Source organism: Cololabis saira, chromosome 14, assembly GCF_033807715.1.
Source record: "Cololabis saira isolate AMF1-May2022 chromosome 14, fColSai1.1, whole genome shotgun sequence".
Lineage (NCBI taxonomy): Eukaryota > Metazoa > Chordata > Actinopteri > Beloniformes > Belonidae > Cololabis > Cololabis saira.
In genome coordinates this window covers 41,304,653-41,325,458 of record NC_084600.1, presented here as the reverse complement: position 1 = coordinate 41,325,458, position 20,806 = coordinate 41,304,653, and the positions used below count along the sequence as shown (strand labels likewise).

General features: G+C 42.4%; 1 protein-coding gene across 1 annotated transcript in view; it reads left to right on the top strand.

Annotated features, from left to right (window-relative positions):
* The window catches only part of cadm2a (cell adhesion molecule 2a), a 462,577-nt gene extending 441,971 nt beyond the window's left edge, over positions 1-20,606 (top strand). Inside the window, 2 exon segments of the mRNA XM_061739216.1 lie at positions 12,371-12,493; positions 19,777-20,606. Coding sequence (XP_061595200.1) covers positions 12,371-12,493; positions 19,777-19,895 — 242 coding nt within the window. The 3' untranslated portion in view covers positions 19,896-20,606.
* The last annotated feature ends 200 nt before the right edge of the window (positions 20,607-20,806 follow it).

Below are 20,806 nucleotides of genomic sequence, written 5' to 3'. Positions count from 1 at the left end.
TCCGAGGTGCATTTGTATATAGTCGTGTGGCAGATGCTTTTATCCAAAGTGACTCACTAGTCAGGGACAACATTCAAGTTTCAGTACAGTAGGAAAGCCTTAAGTAAGCATTAAGCACTAAATCTTTTAAGAGGACAGAGTGCAAGCAGACAAGTTAAAGGAGTGCAAAGTAAGTGTGAGCTGCGGTGTTAGAGGAGTTCAGAGAGGAGATGCTCCCTAAAGAAATAAGTTTTATAGGCATTCTTGAAGGCAGAGAGGGTTAGAGGTTAGGGTTAGAGTTAGAGGTTAGGGTTGGGGTTAGGGTTAGAGGTCAGGGTTGGGGTTAGAGGTTAGGGTTGGGGTTAGAGGTTGGGGTTAGGGTTAAGGTTAAAGGTTAGGGTTAGAGGTTAGGGTTGGGGTTAGAGGTTAGAGGTTAGGGTTGGGGTTAGGGTTAGAGGTTAGGGTTGGGGTTAAGGTTAGAGGTTAGGGTTGGGGTTGGAGATTAGGGTTAGAGGTTAGGGTTGGGGTTAGGGTTAGAGGTTAGGGTTGTGGTTAGAGGTTAGGGTTAGGGTTGGGGTTAGGGTTAGAGGTTAGGGTTAGAGGTTAGGGTTGGGGTTAGGGTTAGAGGTTAGGGTTAGGGTTGGTGTTAGAGGTTGGGGTTAGGGTTGGGGTTAGAGGTTAGAGGTTGGGTTTAGGGTTTGGGGTTAGGGTTAGAGGTTAGGATTGGGGTTAGGGTTGGTGTTAGAGGTTGGGGTTAGAGGTTAGGGTTAGAGGTTAGGGTTTGGGGTTAGAGGTTAGGGTTAGAGGTTAGTTTTGGCATTAGGGTTGGATTTAGGGTTGGGGTTAGAGGTTAGGGTTAGAGGTTAGGGTTAGGGTTGGGGTTAGGGTAGAGGTTAGAGGTTGGGGGTTAGGGTTGGGGTTGGAGGTTAGGGGTTAGGGTTAGAGGTTAGGGTTGGCGTTAGGGTTGGGGTTAGGGTTGGGGTTAGAGGTTAGGGGTTAGGGTTAGAGGTTAGGGTTGGGGTTAGAGGTAAGGGTTAGGGATGGGGTTAGAGGTAAGGGTTAGAGGTCAAGGGTTAGGGTTAGAGGTAGATGGATGCGAGCAGTCGTGTGTGTTGGGATTGGATTTCCAGACAGCTTTCCTGAGAAGAGTCTAGTTATCACAAAAGAGATTTAAATAGCTGAACTGAAAGTGGTTAAACTCATTTCAGTCTTAATTCTGTTCTATTCATTGATTCAGTGCAAATCAATTCAATTTGTTTATTGTAGATCCCCATGTCATCTCTTTCCACTTTACACATTCATTTGTTTACTGCAGTCCAATTAAATACAGTCCAAAGATAATCCAGATAAATTCAATTAAACGTTATCTATTTATAATTTACTCCATATATATATTTATTTTGTTGAAAAATAAAACAGCCCAGCGAAGGAAGGCAACATTCATGATTCATTCCCTGGCCCGAACATGCATAAGGCGGTCAAAAGGAACAAGTCCCTGTCTAACAGAACCAGCTCGTAAAGGGCAGACATCCACCTCGGTGCCACGAAACAGAGAGAAAACTCCTATGAGACAAAAAAGACAAAACACAAATGTAATTGCAATAATGATGGGATGCACAGAGATAAAGATTAAAGAAAGCAGAAGTCATCAGAAACGTAGGACTGCAGCCACTAACGTTAACCAAAGGGTCGACTCTTCGTGGCTAAAACCTGCGTTACTGAGTCATCTACAGGCTTTCCACCGTGCAAGCAAAGGTAGCATTACAGTAGTCGATGAGTTAAAGGATAACCAGGGCCTTTTTGATGGAATGCTAAGTCAAATATGGTCATTTTTCTGATTGGCATGAAGTGAAAAGCTAAATTAACACTGGACAGATTCAGCATGGTTGGAGAAGAATAAATAGATACTATTTGACTGGTCGGATTTCTACCAGCTTGGGGATAAAAATACGCTGCACCCTCACGCCGCTGTGTGCTCCAAAATGTTACTTTTACAAATACAAAGTTTTAAAAAAGTAATCCATTGATTTAAACATTGGTCCAAAGCAGTAAAAACATTTTTTTTTCCCATTGATGTGAACGTGAGAGATGGCTGTTTTGTCCAACCGGATATTCTGACCCAGATGTAGGGTCTTAGCTCGAGTGGTAGATGAACATGTGATCGTTATATATGAACTTTGTTTGCGACTTAACTGTTTGGCTGGTTTGAAGAGTAGAGCAGGTTTGGAGTGTTTTATGTGAAGGTCCTTTGTTCATGTGGGAGAGACTCGCTGGAAGAAACTGATGAAGAGACCATGCATAAGGTTGGCTGACATGCTGTCATCACCACAGCAGTGATGCAAAAAGCCATGCGAGCAGATGAAAGGTGAAGTGAAGGGGCACCAGCCCCCAGCCTGGGGGCACCCTGGGGAGAGCTGATAGGATGCAGATGGCGGTCCTGGCCATGACACCAGTAAAGAAGATTCCCAGAGTGTGGCTCACCTGTGATTCCCATCTCGGAGAGTTTGGATGATGAGATGCAGCAGGTTCAGGAGCTACTCAAGGCTGCAGCATAAGGCAGGAAGCCTGATAGCTCACCTGTTTTTAGAGAGGGTTCATTTGTTGTTTTTAATCAGGGAAGTTGTTTCATGAAATGAAAGCTTGTATTTGTCTGCAAACTGCTCTTTTGGTGACTTTAGATAGTAACAGAAATGGCTAAAATGGTCTGTCACTGCCACATTGACCAGAGCTAAGAGAAGCATTTTTCAGGAAAGATTTTATCAAAGCCTAATTATAAAATGAAAATAATTAAAGTCAGCACTCACAAGTATTCAAAAGTTTTTGTCGGTGGTGGTGGTTTATTAATCGTAAGTGAAGTGTCCACATGAGTAACCTTGATTTAATGACATGCTTGATTATCAACTCATTCATATATTACAAACTTCATACTTATTTACCTCAAACAAAATCATGTAATTGTTCCAGCAATGCTCCTCAGGGTTTTCCAGCAGTCTTCTTGTCTTAAACTTGTTTCATAAGACGTATTTACAGAAGCATTTCGAGATCCTGACCTTGGCCTCGGATTCAAGGGCACTGCAGCGCCACAAAGCCGTGCTTTGGCTAAGTTCTGCTTCACTGATCTGAGCAACTGAAACCGTTGCATCCCAGGGCAACATCTAAAATAGAGACCAGAAAAAGCACGAGCCTTGAAAAGAAAGCATGCCCGTAGGGGATCAATTTTAATATTAAATATTTTTAAATCCACAGGGAAAGAGAGATGGCATGACGGAGATGGAGTATTAAGTAATGGTGTCGAGGCGGTATTAAAGCACATACTAATACACTGTGTGTGCAAATGATTGGACATGACGGTTTAATTTTGTATTCCAGGTTGAGAAATAATAGCATCCACAGCAGCTGTGTGACAGCTAACGCTTCACTGTGTTCCCTGCCCTTCCCTCCGTTTCATTCACAGTTAAATAGACAGAATACATACTTAGATTTATAAATATCCCATGACAATAGAAATAAGTATATTTGCAGCCTGGTACAATGAACCGTTTTGGTCTCACATCCATGGCTTGTACCACATCAGGAGAATTTATATAAAGCATTAAAAGTATTTCTAATATGATTGATTGATTGATAGTCAGCTCAGCCAATAGCTAGCAGCTATAACTTCATAACTATTCGATTTTCCACCGCGCTCAGTGAAACAACCAGTATCTTGTATCGTATTGAGTGTTGTATTGAGTAACGTGAGTATCATATTGAGTATTGTGAGTATTGTATTGAGTATTGTGAGTATCGTATTGAGTATTGTATTGAGTATCGTGAGTATCGCATTGAGTATCATGAGTATCGTATTGAGTATTGTATTGAGTATCGTGAGTATCGTATTGTATTTAGTATTGTGAGTATCGTATTGAGTATCGTGAGTATCGTATTGAGTATCATGAGTATTGTATTGAGTATCGTGAGTATCGTATTGAGTATTGTATTGAGTATCGTGAGTATCGCATTGTATTTAGTATTGTGAGTATCGTATTGAGTATCGTGAGTATCGTATTGAGTATCATGAGTATTGTATTGAGTATCGTATTCAGTATCGTGAGTATCGTATTGAGTATTCTATTGAGTATCGTGAGTATCATATTGAGTATCGTGAGTATAGTATTGAGTATTGTATTGAGTATCGTGTATCGTATTGCCAACTTAAGACATTGCATCTATATTTAGATGTTTTTATCGATTTTCTGTTTTCTTCTGGGTTCCCTCTGTCCCTCGTGAGGATCCGCTGACGTTCACAACTGGCCACACCCACATTGAAAACTATGCCCCTTAATTTGAATAAGAAAATTAAATTAAATAAGCTCTGAAATAAGAGGCAATGCAAAATAAAAGGGAAATATGAAATAATTTGTCATAAACTTAATAAATTGTCATTTGAAAAATAGTTTATTAATTTATTTTGTATTTATTTCATAGTCATGTTTGTGTATTTCATGGAATATAATATTTAATAATTTAAGTGTGAATGAAACAGCGCTCCATGACCTTTCACCTGGCAGGTTATCAGTTTGAAATACAGCCCAAACATTTGTTGGTCATCAGACTTTATATAAATAACAGATACCTTCACTAGTAGTTCTGTACCGGCGTCATGTCATATGAGCATTAAATTAATAAATAGATAAATATTAGGTAGGTAATACATTCCTGTGCAGTTCCATGTGATGGGGTCAGATCTGGTCCTCACTTCATGAATCAACACACATTTTTATTTTTATTTGATGAACATTGGCAGAGACAAAGGTTTAAATAGCTTAAATACACAAAACGTTTTTTAACTAGTGACATCGAAGCAAAAAGTTCGGCTGTGACTGAAAATTAATGAATCTTCATCCACACTTTGTTGCATTATAGAGGTTTCTAAAAGATTACTGTGCTGCACTAAATATATGACCCAGCTTTGCTACTCTAAACAAATATGGCTATATATCACAAGTGCAGGAATAAAAGTTTTTAAAATAAATAGATGCATGAAAACACAGTTGGAGTTCTCACAATTTTATGGTATTACATGTCAAAGCATCATAAAAACTTAACCTGGTCCTTGGAAAGTTTAAAGATGAGATAAATTTAACCTCCAATTAACAACAACACATTATATATTCCACTGCGTTTTCATTTATTTGGCGGAACACGCGAAGGCGGCGGGAGGAAAGACCAAGTAATTAGCAGGACAAATAGAAGCAGGTGCTGCCGGGCGATTGCACTGGATTCATTTATTCTCCACAAGTGAGAGGACCTCTATAAAAACAGAAGTTTTGGTAGTTTTGCTGTCACCACAATGCCAAAAAGGAAAAATATCAGCAATGATCTTAAGAGAAGCAGCTGTTTAAGCTCATCAATCTGGGAAAGATTATCGGGTTGTTTCCAAAGAAGTTACATCAGTCTAACGAGAAAGACGAAGAGTTTATCAATAAATCTGCAGCAGAATAAGATAATCGAGGTGCTGAAACAACCAAACTGAAAAACAGAACCGCACAAGAGCACACGAACAAATGTCCACAAACCTGAATGAACAGAAGCAACACTGTAAACACGAGGGATCCAAAGTTCTCCTACGATGACGTGAGACGCTAAGAAGATCAAACATACAGGACTGTCTCAGAAAATTAGAATATTGTGATAAAGTCCTTTATTTTCTGTAATGCAAAAATGTCATACATTCTGGATTCATTACAAATCAACTGAAATATTGCAAGCCTTTTATTATTTTAATATTGCTGATCATGGCTTACAGCTTAAGAAAACTCAAATATCCTATCTCAAAAAATTAGAATATTCTGGGAATCTTAATCTTAAACTGTAAACCATAATTAGCAATATTAAAATGATAAAAGGCTTGCAATATTTCAGTTGATTTGTAATGAATCCAGAATGTATGACATTTTTGTTTTTTTAATTGCATTACAGAAAATAAAGAACTTTATCACAATATTCTGATTTTCTGAGACAGTCCTGTATATCGCTCACTTCAAGTTATTGATGCTAAAGATGCTTTTACGAGTTATTTTTTTGTTAAATAATGTTTTTTTTAATCATAATCTAATATGCCAAATGTTATCTGTGGTCGCTTTTACCACCTAGAATAGACTTTTCTTTGTGGTTTCGGTCTCTTCTTTTTGTAGATGACTCTAACATTAATATATATTTACAGATATTCTGTCTGGGTCCTGATGTCCTCATGAGGTGAAATGGTAAAATAATAATCTTTCCTCCCTTTAAGACGGATACTCTTTGTTTGGTGAGACCTAGAAGTGGTTCACAGAGGAACTTAGCTGCTTTTAATTTATTAAAGAAGCCCGGCTCACGAGGCCGGGCAACAAGGAGGGGGCCGTTAATATTGAAAGAGGAGTTTTCTTTGCCATGCTCTCATATTAAACATTACAGGGAAGAATGTATATGTCTCATTAAAAGATAATGTGTTCCCGAGCCATAAAAATGTATCACCGGCCGAACAAAACCGCCATCCGACTCGTCACAGTTCCTTCGGCCTCCTGGTCCAGATCAAATTTAGCCTTTTTGATTCAATCAGTATCATTTTTCCTTCCTCTCTGTTTCTCTCAGTCTGGTTTTTTTTCTGAAACTCTCTCGTACGATTAATATTAGCCGAGTAGGGCTGAACAGATAAGGACATAGTCTTCTTTTGAAAGCTTTTGTTCAAAAGGTGATCAGACTGTGAAGGTTAAAGTGATGTTATGACGCGGCCTTTAATGCTGCATGACTATCGTGTTCATGGAATACTGCAAAATCATGCACAGCAGTAGCTACAGTGATCAATTTCAAGATTTTCCTTTATAAATCATTGGTTGTTCAGATGAGCAATTTCAGTTAAATGAATCATACAACAGACAAACTCATGTTTGAGGAGTGAAATTAAGTTCATAGGATTTACAGAAAGTGTGCAATAATTACTTAAACAAAAGTAGGCAGATGCATAAATTTGAGCACCCCAAAAGAAAAATAACATCAATATTTAGTAGATCCTCTTTTTGCAGAAATAACAGCATCCAAATACTTCCTATAACTTCCAATATCTGGAATCTTGTAGAAGGTATTTTCTTCTTTGAAAAACACCTTCAGTTCAGTCAGGTTTGATGGTTTCCGAGCATCGACAGCTTTAAAACACACCACACATTTTCAATAACATTCAGGTCCGGGGACTGAGACGGCCATCCAGAACGTTGTACTTGTTCTTCTGCATGAATGCTTTGGTACAAGTTGAGCAGTGTTTGGGGTCGTTGTCTTGCTGAAGTATCCGGCCACGTCACAACTCCAACTTTGTCACTGATTCTTGAACATTCTTCGCAAGAATCTGATGATACTGACCGGAATCCATGCAACCCTCAACTTTACCTGGACCAGCCACACAGTCCCACGGCATGATGGAACCAGACAGCATCTCCTTTTGCAAAGTTCCCTGAATAGTCTAAGGATGCACAGTCAGTACGTTTACATGCAGCAGTTCAATCGGATTTCTGATCGTATAAGACATCGTTCTGACTTTTAAACTGCATGTAAACACCTCAATCCAATCTACTTTGGACCTATATCGGACATTTAATGATCGGATAGCAACACCTAGATAATTCGTTCAGAGTCGGAATTTTAACACCATGTATACGGGGGATCAGATATTGCAGTCTGCGCATGCTCGAGAATTTCCTCTGGGGCATTCACCCAGAAGTGAAAGGAGACGGCGCGTGTTAAATAGTTGTTTAAACACCTTTAAAAAGATTGCGAAAGAGATAGCAGAAGCTTCATCAGGACACCAGAGCAGATCAAAATAAAGTGGTGTAATATACGGAAGGCGTAACATTGGCGCCAAACAAAACAACCGTCAACCGGAAGTGGCTCTTTGTTGAAATGGTTACCATGGTTACAATGGTTACAGCGCCACATAGCGTCACAGAGTCAGCCATGCTCTGGACATTTATCTGATTCTCTGAACAGCATGTAAACTCAGACAAGTGATCCGGTCTTCTGGATGTTTATCTGATACGATCAGAAATCAGATTTCTTTGCTGCATGTAAACGTACTGACTGACACCATCTGCAGCAGGATCAGGTTGCAGGGGTGCCCAAACTTTTCCATACCACTGTATATCTACTATTTAAGTAGGAGTATACAACTAAGGGTGAACACCGTCGTGGTGAAGAAGGAGCTGAGTCGAAAGTCGAAGCTCTCGATTTACCGGTCAATCTACGCACCTACCCTCACCTATGGTCATGAACTTTGGGTAGTGACCGAAAGGACAAGATCGCAGATACAAGCGGCCGAGATGAGTTTCCTCCGCAGGGCGGCTGGACGCTCCCTTAGAGATGAGTTTCCTCCGCAGGGCGGCTGGACGCTCCCTTAGAGATGAGTTTCCTCCGCAGGGCGGCTGGACGCTCTCTTAGAGATGAGTTTCCTCCGCAGGGTGGCTGGACGCTCCCTTAGAGATAGGGTGAGGAGTTCGGTCACCCGGGAGGAGCTCGGAGTCGAGCCGCTGCTCCTTCACGTTGAGAGGAGTCAGCTGAGGTGGCTTGGGCATCTGTACCGGATGCCTCCTGGACGCCTCCCTAGGGAGGTGTTCCAGGCATGTCCCTCCTCCCTAGGGAGGTGTTCCAGGCATGTCCCTCCGGGAGGAGACCCCGGGGAAGACCCAGGACACGCTGGAGAGACTATGTCTCTCGGCTGGCCTGGGAACGCCTCGGACTCCCCTCGGAAGAGCTGGAGGAAGTGTCTGGGGTGAAGGAAGTCTGGGCATCTCTGCTGAGGCTGCTGCCCCCACGACCCGGGAACGGATAAGCGGCGGACGATGGATGGATGGAAGTAGGAGGATACAACTTGGGGCGGCAGTAGCTCAGGTGGTAGAGCGGGTCGTCCAATGATCGGAAGGTCGGCGGTTCGAATCCCGCTCTGTCCCAGTTTGCTGTCGTAGTGTCCTTGGGCAAGACACCTTACCAACCTTGCCCCGTGTGAATGTGTATGAATGTTGGTGGTGGTCGGAGGGGCCGTCTGAGAACCGGTTTACTTTTCCACAGCTCGTGCTAAGGTGCAGCTGCTAAGGGGAGCCACGTCATTACGTCGCTGCATTTGCGTGAAAGTTGAAGCAACAACAAGGTTTTTTGACGTTTTAAAAGCAGGCTCGAGACTCACCTTTTTTAATTGGCTTTTAACTGATTCCTTTTAGTCTTTCTTGTATACCCTTTTTTTAACTAGCTGTTCTTGTTGTTTTAACCCAGGTTTGAATACAGTCAAGTTTCTTATGCTTCATCCTTGGATTTTCCTCTATTTTTTTTTTAGTTCAAACTGACTGAAGTTTTCATCAGACTCTCAGCTGCTTTCTCTGGAGCTGCTAAAGTCTTTTAATACAACAGATTCAGCAGGAACTAAACGAATGTGCTTTAATCTCGGCCGCGTTGCTCCACGAGGAGGCAACAGCCCAACATACAGTCTCTGCTGGAGCAGTGGAGCGTGTAACTGTTTGTAATACATGATGTTACTCCCAGAAAATCCAAAGTGCAGACCGAGTGGATTATCCTCGACTTTTCCAAAAACTTTGAAACTTATTTCGCCGTGACTTTAAAATGCACATTGTGATCTATGAAAGGATCAGATGGCGAGTTTTACAAAATGTCAAGGGCTTGGACTTGCGGCTCAGACTCTCAGCCGGTAGTCAGACGGCGCGAGCATATCATGGTTTAAGATGAAACACACACACGGGCGGCGGCGGCGCGGGGATGGATGGATGTGTAACTAAACGTCCCGGTCCTCGCCCCGCTGGGTCCTGCCAGGGTAACATTCCTCTGCTCTCCGCTCCAGCGCCCAAGCAGAACTGCTGTACAGTGAAAGCATGCTCCTCACATCTGTGTCTATGAGCGTGCCTGTCGCCATGACGGCGTGTTTGTCCACCGGGGAGCGCTGGAGTGTGACGGCCCGGTCACTCAGACCATGGAGACCCGTGTAGCCAGAGCCAGCCGGCTGTTCAATCCGGCCTCATGGGGAGAGACACAAACACTCACGGAGAGAAAGAACAGGGAGAATACTGAACAGGAACCTCAATATTCTGGGAGTTATACATTATATATATATATATATATATATATATATATATATATATATATATATATATATATATATATATATATATATATATACAGTATATATATATATATATATATATATATATAAAACTCATGCTACTCCATCGCCTTCCCTGCTGGTGCTTTGACATGCTCTTAAGTATTATTTATGAGTCCTCACTAAAGTTAAGTCAAATAATTAATGAAAATTATGACTTAGGCCCAGTCCCAATACTACCACTACCCCTACTTTTCAGCACTAACCCTAAATTTTGCACGTTCCCGTGAGGGTAGTGGTGTCCCAATTCCTCTTTCCACCTAGGGGGGAGTGAAGAAAAAGAGAGTAGTGGCTATGAATCTGTCCCTACGGAGCAAGTGTTTTCAGATGTTGAACTAGTGACAGAAAAATTTCCCAGAATGCTTTTCGTCGTCATTTGCGGACTGAATAAAAAAAAAATACATGGCGGACATTTCTTATTTTTTAGTGAATAAAATCAATATTTTGAGTTAGTTTCTGCATAAAAATGCATTTTGATTACATTTCTAGTGAGAAATATATATTTTACTTTCATAATATTCACTCAGTGAATGTACATTATCACTCGTTTGCCCGTTGTTGCAAAGTCTTTTTCAAACCTCGCCAGAATAAAGGCTGATTTATGGTTCCACGTTACACCAACGCAGAGCCTACGGCGTAGGATACGCAGCGACGCGCTCCGTACGCCGTACCCTACGCCGTAGGCTATGCGTCGATTTAACGCGGAACCATAAATCAGCTCCCGAAGCCGGCGGGCAGAAATCCCGAAATTTTTGGAGCAAATTTCTTAACAGGCGTAGCTACAACTGTTAGATTTCATCTATTAAACCAACATTTATCTTCCTAAATGATTTATTTCAGCCAGCGGTAATTCTCCACAGAGCTGCAGGTTTCTCCCCGGGACTACGGCAGGTTGACCTGGCGATCACGTCTGTACGTGATCTGCTGCTCCGAGCCGGAGCTCTTATCATCGCCGAAAACATCGGGTCAAATTTCTTTGGATAAACTGAGCCCAGGTTGGGGATCTTAACGGTTACTTTTACACCTGAAAAAATATTAAAACTTAATAAAGTGGCATATTAACAGCGCTACCGCTGAAATTAAAACAGCTTTTGGCTCTCAGCTTCCTGATTTTGCACAATAAAAGAAAATCTACCCCTCTCAAATATTTTTTTCTCCTGCATGGCCCTAATACTCATACAATACAATTCTGACTAAAATAAGACTAAAATGCTCAGACTTTTAGTCGACTGAAACGTGACACGACTAAAAGGAGAATGGACGTGACTAAAACTAATAAAAACTAAAAATGCTTGACCCAAAGACTAGATTAAAACTAAAATTGAACCAGGCTGAGAGAAACAACACGAGTCCTCACAAACACACACGAGTAGCGGTTGTCGCGGCTCCCGTGACATTCGGAGGGAGATAATGAGACGAGGCTGTAATTTCTCAGGTGTCAGGGACCGATCTGAATAATCCAGCCTGTTTGGCTGCCCGTCGCCCGTCTGCCGGCTCTGGCGTGCACAGCGGGTTTCCCGCCAGCCAGAGCATCGCCGTCCTGTCCTTGCTCTTACCTTGGACAAAGAAAAAAAAGAAAAATCAGTGTTTGAACGATAGAAAAAAAAAAGTTGTTGAAAAGAAGACGGGGGGGGCTTTTATGGGGTTTTGCATGAGACGCACAAAGGCAGCGTCTCCCCTCTTTCATGACTCGGCTATCATCTCCTTCCCAGCAGCAACTAACACCCGGTTCATTTTCATGACAATAACACTTCCCTCTCCAAGAACCAGAAGAAAGATCCTTCTTTCCTCCTTTTTATTTTCTGTGTAATGATTTATTTACTGTGTACAACTCTTTCTCTACTCCCCTGCTTTGCATGTCGGGGCTCCTCCAGCACTGCAGGGGGGGGGCCCTGAATTATTCACTTCCTTTTTTTTTCCCAAGTCCCTTTTACATTCTCTTTTTCCTCCATTTTGCAGGGTGAATGTGTGTCTGCCTGTCTTTGTGTCAATGTGTCAATGTGCTCTCTCTCTCTTTCTTCTTCTCTCTCTCTCTTTCTCTTCCTGTTTTATTATTCTCAGAGAGCCGCGCCGCTCGGCTCTGACTGCAAGTTTGAGAAGGGAAAGAAGAAATGACAGCAGCTCAGAGCAGTTGTTAAAGCAGGAACAATGTGGGGGGGGTTCAGCTGCAGCTCTACCTCCGCCGCCTCACCTCACTAACTCTTCTTCTCTCCTCAGATCCCAACGCTCTGGGCCAACACGGCACCGACCACGCCCTGATCGGAGGAGTGGTGGCCGTCGTCGTCTTCGTCACGCTGTGTTTAATCATCGTCCTGGGAAGATACTTGGCCAGGCATAAAGGTAAAGCTCGGACGGACCGGACCTCGGCGGTTCTACCTCCGTCCTCCGACAGGAAGTCCTGCACTCCTTTCATCGACATACCAGTTTCACTTCGTCTACATCTTTAGAAAGTTAGCCACCCTTGTAATCCTGGGGTCAAGCTGCACTGAGAGATTTTCTGTGAAGCTTAAAAATAAAAATCCTTTCCGGCACAAGTGGTCTTCAGCTCGGCCGTCAGGAAAGTTGTCGGATTGGATTTAAAGTTTCGCCAGTTCTGGAAACACGTTTCTTCAGTCAGACGTCTCTTGTCGCCAATTAAATTGACCAGTTAAGGCAAAGCAAAACAAGGCCAGGCAAGGCAAACCAAGACACGGCAAAGCAAGGCAAGGCAAGACAAAGCAAGGCTAAGCATGACAAGGCCGGGTTGGGGCTGGCCAGGTAAGGCAAGGCAAGGCAATGCAAGGCAAGGCCAGGCAAGGCCAGGCAAACCAAGACAAGACAAAGCAAGGCAAGACAAGGCAAAGCAAGGCTAAGCATGACAAGGCCGGGCTGGGGCTGGCCAGGCAAAGCAAGGCAAGGCAAGGCAAGGCAAGACAAGACAAGACAACACAAGGCAAAGCAAAGCAAAGGAAGGCAAGGCAAGGCAAAACAAGACAAGGCAAAGCAAGGCTAAGCATGACAAGACCGGGCTGGGGCAGGCCAGGCAAGGCAAGGCAAAGCAAAGCAAGACAAGGCAAGGCAAGACAAGACAAGACAAAGCATGACAAGACAAGGCAAAGCATGACAAGGCCGGGCTGGGGCAGGCCAGGCAAAGCAAGGCAAGGCAAAGCAAGGCAATGCAAGACAAGACAAGACAAAGCAAAGGAAGACAAGACAAGGCAAAGCATGACAAGGCCGGGCTGGTACAGGCCAGGCATAGCAAGGCAAAGCAAGACAAGGCAAAGGAAGGCAATACAAGAAAAGGCAAAGCAAAGGAAGGCAAGACAAGAAAAGGCAAAGCAAAGGAAGGCAAGACAAGAAAAGGCAAAGCAAAGGAAGGCAAGGCAAGACGAGGCAAGGCAAGGCCAGACAAGGCAGTGCAAAGCCAGGCAAAGCTATTTTTATAGCATAATTCAACAACAAGGAGCTCATGTTGAGCCACCTGTCATGAAATTTCAGGATATTTTACCATCTTACATCTTCTTATTTATTGATTTCAAACTTGGTGCATGGCTCTGTAGACCACTTCCTGAGATCGCCCAAAATAAAAGCATAAATAGAATAATAACAGATTTTCTGTGAAGCTTAAAAATCCTAATAAAAATCCTTTCTGGCAGAAGTGGTCTTCAACTCAGCCGTCAGGAAAGTTGTCAGATGGATTTAAAGTTTCACCAGTTCTGGAAACATATTTTTTCGGTCAGACGTCTCTCAGCTGGTTTTTTTGTTGTTTTTTCCGTCATGCATCTCAGCCAATTAAAATGACCAGTTAAGGCAAAGCATGACAAGGCCAGGCTGGGAAAGGCCAGACAAGACAAAGCAAGACGAGACAAGGCAAAGGAAGGCTAAGCATGACAAGACGAGACAAGGCAAAGCAAGGCTAAGCATGACAAGGCTGGGCTGAGACAGGCCAGGCAAGGCAAGGCAAGGCAAAGCAAGACAAGACAAGGCAAAACAAAGGAAGGCAAGGCAAGACAAGGCAAGGCAAAGCCAGGCAAGTTTATTTGTATAGCATCATTCAACAATAAGGTACTTACATTGAGCTACCTGTCAATTTCAGGATATTTTACCCACCAACATTTTACATCTTCTCCTTTATTGATTTCAAACTTGGTGCATGGCTCTGTAGACCACTTCCTGAGATCTCCAAAATAAAAGCATAAATATAATAATAACAGATTTTCTGTGAAGCTTAAAAATAAAAATCCTTTCCGGCACAAGTGGTCTTCAGCTCGGCCGTCAGGAAAGTTGTTGGATTGGATTTAAAGTTTCGCCAGTTCTGGAAACACATTTCTTCAGTCAGACGTCTCTCAGCTGTTTTTTTTGTTAGTTTTTCTTTTTTGTCCTGTATCTCAGCCAAGGCAAGGACATTTTACCATCCACCATTTTACATCTTTTCATTTATTGATTTCAAACTTGGTGTATGGCTCTGTGGACCGCTTCCTGAGATCACCAAAATAAAAGCATATATAGAATAATAATATTGAAAAAGACTTGTTGCCATTTTCAAAACTACGTCCTAAAGACGCGTGTTTTGTTCGTGTGTATGACGTGTTTTGGAGGGCGGGGCAAAACAACCTCCACCGTAACCTGGTGAACCGTTAACAGCCATCAGTTAACTAGTTGTGAAAGTTGTGGATGAAATTAATACTTGTACACCTCGCACCAGGGACCTAGTCTAGTTTTTTTTTTTAACTTACCTGCTGTTAAGCGTGTGCTGCAGACATTTCTGATAATTGCTCTCGTTCCGACTGATATGTGATTAGAATTTTAATTTGCAGTCATTAGTGATATTTCTACCATTTCTGTCACCCAAAACAACAAGACGACGTCTTAAAACCTGGATATATCCTACTAAGTGGTGGTGTGCAACCTGCCACCTCACATACTATATCCCACAATGCAATGCACCACTACTATTTTGTTATTTTCCTTTTTTTTATTTGTCTGACTCGTCAGTTACGACCAAAGTCCCCGAGACATGTCGGTCAACCAGCCCTGATCTGGAACACGACCCTTTGAAGGTTAAGATCTCGTTACCTGTGTAATTACGTCCAGACGGACCTTCAGGACGACATTAAACCGGGTTGATTACTCCAGAACGACCTGGGGCGAAGACTCGGGATGAATTTGATGGGGGAACGTGTCTTTTGGAAGCTGGGAGGTTTAGGAGCCAGCGCATGGCGCATGGCGACCACTGTTGGTAATGAATCTAATAAAGAGCTGCTCCGGCCGCACAACATCCATATTTATGGGGGGAGCAAGACGGCGGCTGAGATGCTGAAGTGTCAAGGAACCACATCCTTGAGTGAATCTACCACAAAAACAAAGTTTAAAGTCGATGGTCAAAGTTCAGTTGTGTCAGGTTGTTGGGACGTGCAGCTTTTAAGTAAGTAAGTAAAAGTAAAGTTTACTTCTAGAGCACCTTTCACAGACAAAGGAATGTCACAAGGTACTTCACAAAGAATAAAAACACTACAATAAAAGTAAAAATAAAATAAAAAACAACAACTACTGATGTTTAAAAGCTCGGAGAAACAGGTGGGTTCTTTTTTTTAACAATATCTTTATTGATTTTTTTATTCACACACAGGATACTATAAAGGACATTTCACAACAACTATTCATGGGTTTCAGTCACGTGACATTTTTTGTTGTCAGTGCCATCTTGAGGACTGACCGAGGACCTTTCCGTCGCGCAGCCAATATGACGTCTCACCTAATAACTCACTTAACTCCCGAAGAACAGCAACGGTATCTACAGAAAATTGACACTTTAGGTTTCGATCCGTATCTAATATCTAATCAATTACTGACTCCACTCCAGTCTGCCAAAAACCTGCCAGATTTGTCGTTTGCGGACATATATATCTACCTGGTCCACAATCCTTCTCCATACACCGGCAAAGCTCTCAAAGCTTTTAAAGTACCAAAGCTTACGGCTACTTCACATCATGATGGGTTAAAGATGCCAAACTTCATCATGTGGAGGCCAAAAAAATGTTGGTGGTAACAGGAAAGGTAAGTGACAGTCTGGTGATGAATAGCATCAGCATTGAACTGCCTACACAGGATACGTTTATGTAATGAAAAGTAAGAAGGCAGTTCACTTTTTCAGTAACGTTACTACTCTAGAAAGTAAAAGCATATCATCATGTCACCATAAAACTTTATTAAAACATAAAATATAAAATATGATTTATTATATTATTAATGCAAATGTTCATCTTGCGCTCCCGATCTGCTGCGCGGTGCGTCCCGTGACGTCTCCATCACCAAGCGGCTCTCCCAAATCCAACTCAGCCTGGATCTCGTGTCCTCTGCTTTTTTCCCACATCTCAGTAATGATCTGACATGCTGACATGCTGGCTGCATTTAACACCACGAACACGCCGCTCATTCCACGCTGTTCGCTGTTTGATTGCGTCACCACACGCAGTTATTAATTGTCCCCCCCCCCCCCCCCCCACTTACAGGACCTTTTCTCTCCCTCCCGTCCGATGTTCTGGGACCTATATAATAATAGGATATTATTTATTTCTGCCACTTTATTGTGGTTTTTGTGGTGAAATGAGGAGGAATCATAGATAACTTCTCATTTCAACTAACTGGATCAGCCGTTCCTCATCATGACTGTTTCCTACAGCGCTTTCAACCGGCTTTCAACACGAGTGAAAGGAAGAAAATAAAAGAACATTTAAACATCACAATATCCCACGGCCCACTTAAAGCACTGATAAAAGGTCAATCCCGTTTTTTTAGACTTATTATTGTCGCATCCCACGGCACAACAGATAGACGGCATGTTGCAAGTCGGTCCTTAAGATGGCGCTGCGAGTACTGTGTGACGTCACATGAAATCCATGAATTGACTTAACAGTCTTAACCCCCCCATCCCAACCCACATTGATTCTCTCTTTACATCTGTTGTTATAAGATCCAAAATTAGTACAAAGTAGCATATGACAGTATTGTTAGTACAGTCCAATGGTACCTCTTACCTAACTTACACATAAACAAAACTTACACTTTTGCTGTCGCCCTCCAAGACCCTTCCCCTTCCGAGGTTCACCACTACTTTGATATTTAGGAATCCTGCCCTGCATTTTCCTCCTGGAGAAGCACCCCTATATCTCCCTTTTTAATGAATTGATTAAACGGTTTTCAGATTTCCTCGTACATCCCAAGTTTGTTTTTTAATGTATATGTTATTCTCTCCATTGACATACATTGTGCCATAACCTTGATCCAAGCACCTTGTAGCAAGCTCGTTGCCACTGGGGTCGACCGACAGGACAGAGGACACAGGGTTTAGTGCAGGAACTCCTTTATTCAATCACACCGCCACACATGCACCAGCAGAACCTTCTCCCAGCAGACCCCTTGCTGGTGTGCAGCCACTTCTTATGTAGCCAGGCAGGGTGGAGAGGTTGATTGGGCACAGGTGTGCCCAATCGGCTGAGTGGCTGCTCCTCCACCCTGCAACACACCGATTGTAGGTGCATCCATTTTCTTCCAGTTAAGAGCAACAATCCTTTTTGCCTGCAATACAGCAAAATAATAAATTTACGTTCTTGGGGTTTCAAATTGAGATCTGCTGGGTGTAGATGCAGCAATAAACAGGTGGGTTTTAAGTTTGCTCTTAAAAGCATCGATGGAGTCCAGCGAACGTAGAGACGGCGGGAGATTGGTCCAGAGCCAAGATTTTAAAGTTAAAAGGGAGGAGAGTGGTGGAGAGTTTTTAAAACCGGGGTGATGTGAGTCCTTCTAACACACAACTGGCCTCACTGATGACAATGAAGGTGTTTTCTGCTCCTGCGGAGGGTTTTACACCAGCGAGGGCTGGTCAATAGGGGGCGCTAGGGCGCCGCCACCATCAAATAAAAAAATGTAAATAAAAACATGTAAGATGCATATAATTATTAAAAGAAGGTGTTATTTCAGTCTGTGGGTGACTTTCAATAGTAATTAAATGTTGTTTAAATATTTATTTGGTTACAAAAAGTTTTTTTATTTTATTTTATTTACTAGTAAGGGGCGCCGGTCAAACAGAATCCAGTGTAAACTCTCCAACAAATGGCACTAACATGATAGTCAGTGTTAGTTTGTTAGTTACCTGCAGTCGCCCTGTTGTCATCCTTTTTGGTAAAATGTAACCAGACTTTCGAGTGTTTATGCCGCTTTGTCGCCATGTTTTCCTGCTTGGCGAGAATGAACTGCTGGTGACATCATTCGCCCCCACTGGAATTGATAAGGGAATCGTTTGCAAAAAAGGCAAACGATTCCAAGGAATTGAAACGCTGGGAACCGGTTCTGAACAAGAACCGGTTTTTGATTCCTATCCCTAGACGCTACGCAGGATTATTTGCTCTTTGTTTTCTCTGAAGTGGTTTGAGGCAAGGCAAGTTTATTTGTATAGCACAATTCAACACAAGGTAATGCAAAGTGCTTTACATCAACATTAAAAGCGGCAAGACATAATTAGACAGTAAATAATAAATAAAATGAAATAAAATGATAAGAAAAGAGGTAACAAATAAAAAAACAAGTTGTTAAAAAGTAAGGGCAGTAGAGTACAGCAGGTAAGTATTTAATTTAAGAGTAGCTTCAGTAAACAGTAATGTTTTTAGGCCTGATTTAAAGGATCTACAGTTGGAGCAGACCTCAGGTCTACAGGAAGTTTGTTCCACCGGTGAGGAGCAGAATAACTGAACGCTGCCTCACCTTGCTTGGTTCTGGTTCTGGAACCACAACAAACCAGATCCAGTGTAATATGGTCCAGTTTCCTGGTGTAATATGGTCCAGTTTCCTGGTGTTTGTAAGGACTCTGGCGGCAGCGTTCTGGATCAGCTGCCTGATTGATTTCTTGTTAAGGCCTGTAAAGATGCCATTGCAATAATTGTTAGGTTCCTAAATCAATATAACATAAATTCATAACTTAGGAAAGACACAGAGACTGTGGAATGATCTTTAAGGCGCTTCTGCAGAAGTGGAAGCAAAGTCGGAGCTTGCAGAGCAACATGGCCCTCTCAGATGCTCTCGACAAATGCTTGCTGGCTCCTCCTTTGCATCAGCTATTTATTGAGAAACTGTCAGGAACATGACCATTTAAGACAACCAATGGTAGACAGTGGATGGACAATGGGGTGAAACAAACAGATAAACAGGACATTTCAGTTGAAGAGCAACTAATCTATGTTATGCAGAGCCAACAGACATCTTTTCTGTTGGGGGTTTTGAACAAATGATTCAACTGACCATGAGACAGTTGTGGACCAGCCCAAACCCCTGAGTAGTTTAGGGAGTGGCTGTTGTAACTGGTAACATGTGATAAGCATGTCTAAAACAGAGTCAGCTCTTTGACTTGACTTGATTCGGATTCTAATGGTTTCATAAGCACAAAACTAATTCAAAAACGTTGATTAACCTCACAATAATCCAACCTACTGAAAATGAATGCATGACTAGTTTTTCCATGTCTTGTTTAGACAGAATCCCCTTAATTCTAGCAATGTTTTTTAGGTGATTTAGTGATAAACTTTAGATGGCTGTTGAAGTTCAGGTCTGAGTCAATAATTACACCAAGATCTATTATTGTTTTTCCGCAGGAACGTATTTGACGAACGAAGCCAAAGGAGCGGACGACGCACCCGACGCCGACACAGCCATCATCAACGCCGAGGGCAACCACGCGCACGCAGAAGAAAAGAAAGAATACTTCATTTAGACTGTAGAGGGAGCTGAGCAGCCCCCCCACCCTCCTCCTCCAGTCTAGGTGTCTCTTATTCCCTCTTTGTCTCCCATTTTTTCGTCCACTTCCGCCACTGCCCCCTTCGAGTCAGCGAGGAGCTTGCAGGCAGAGAGGTCCCCTGAGCATCTTTCCCCCTTTATTCCCTTGTGTTCGGCCCATTTCTCCCCGTTATAAACTGTACATCCATCCTCCATTTCCCTCCTCGTCGTTTCTCGGCTGATGTTCCTTCTGTCGAAGGCGGCCGGCTGCCGCCGCCGACGCCGCCGTCTCCTTCATGACACGTCCCTCGTCTTTTGAGAAATCTGTGTATCTGCTGTCGGCTTCTTACATGAGTCCTCGTCCGCCTCGTCCTCCCTCGTTCCCTCCGAACAGACACGCAGACACATGTCGTTTCCCATGTTCACACATGTCCACAGACACATATCATATCTCACATCAACACGGTGCCTAAAAAACACAGACGCCATTGAACTTGTGTTAATGCCTTCATGTACCGTCTGTCAGTAGCAGTGTAAATGCTTCGTAGACCATTTCATTGCTTAGCTCACAGCTTTTTTTTTTTTTGATTATGCATCGCAACTTCTTTTTTTATTTGAATGAAGATCTGTGCTGTTTACGCCTTATACATGTCTGTCACTCTATACATGGTACTTTTTGGTAACACTTTACAATAAGGGTCCCTTAATTAACGTTAGTCAATGCATTATTAAGCATTAATTAACAGTTTAATAATAGATAAATAACCATTATTACGTATTACTTAACACTAATTAGCATATTAGTTAATGCATTAATAAACAGTTAATTAATATCTACTGCTCAGAGTTAATTAATACATTAGTAAGCATTAATGAATGTTACATTATGTAATTATTTACCCTTATGTA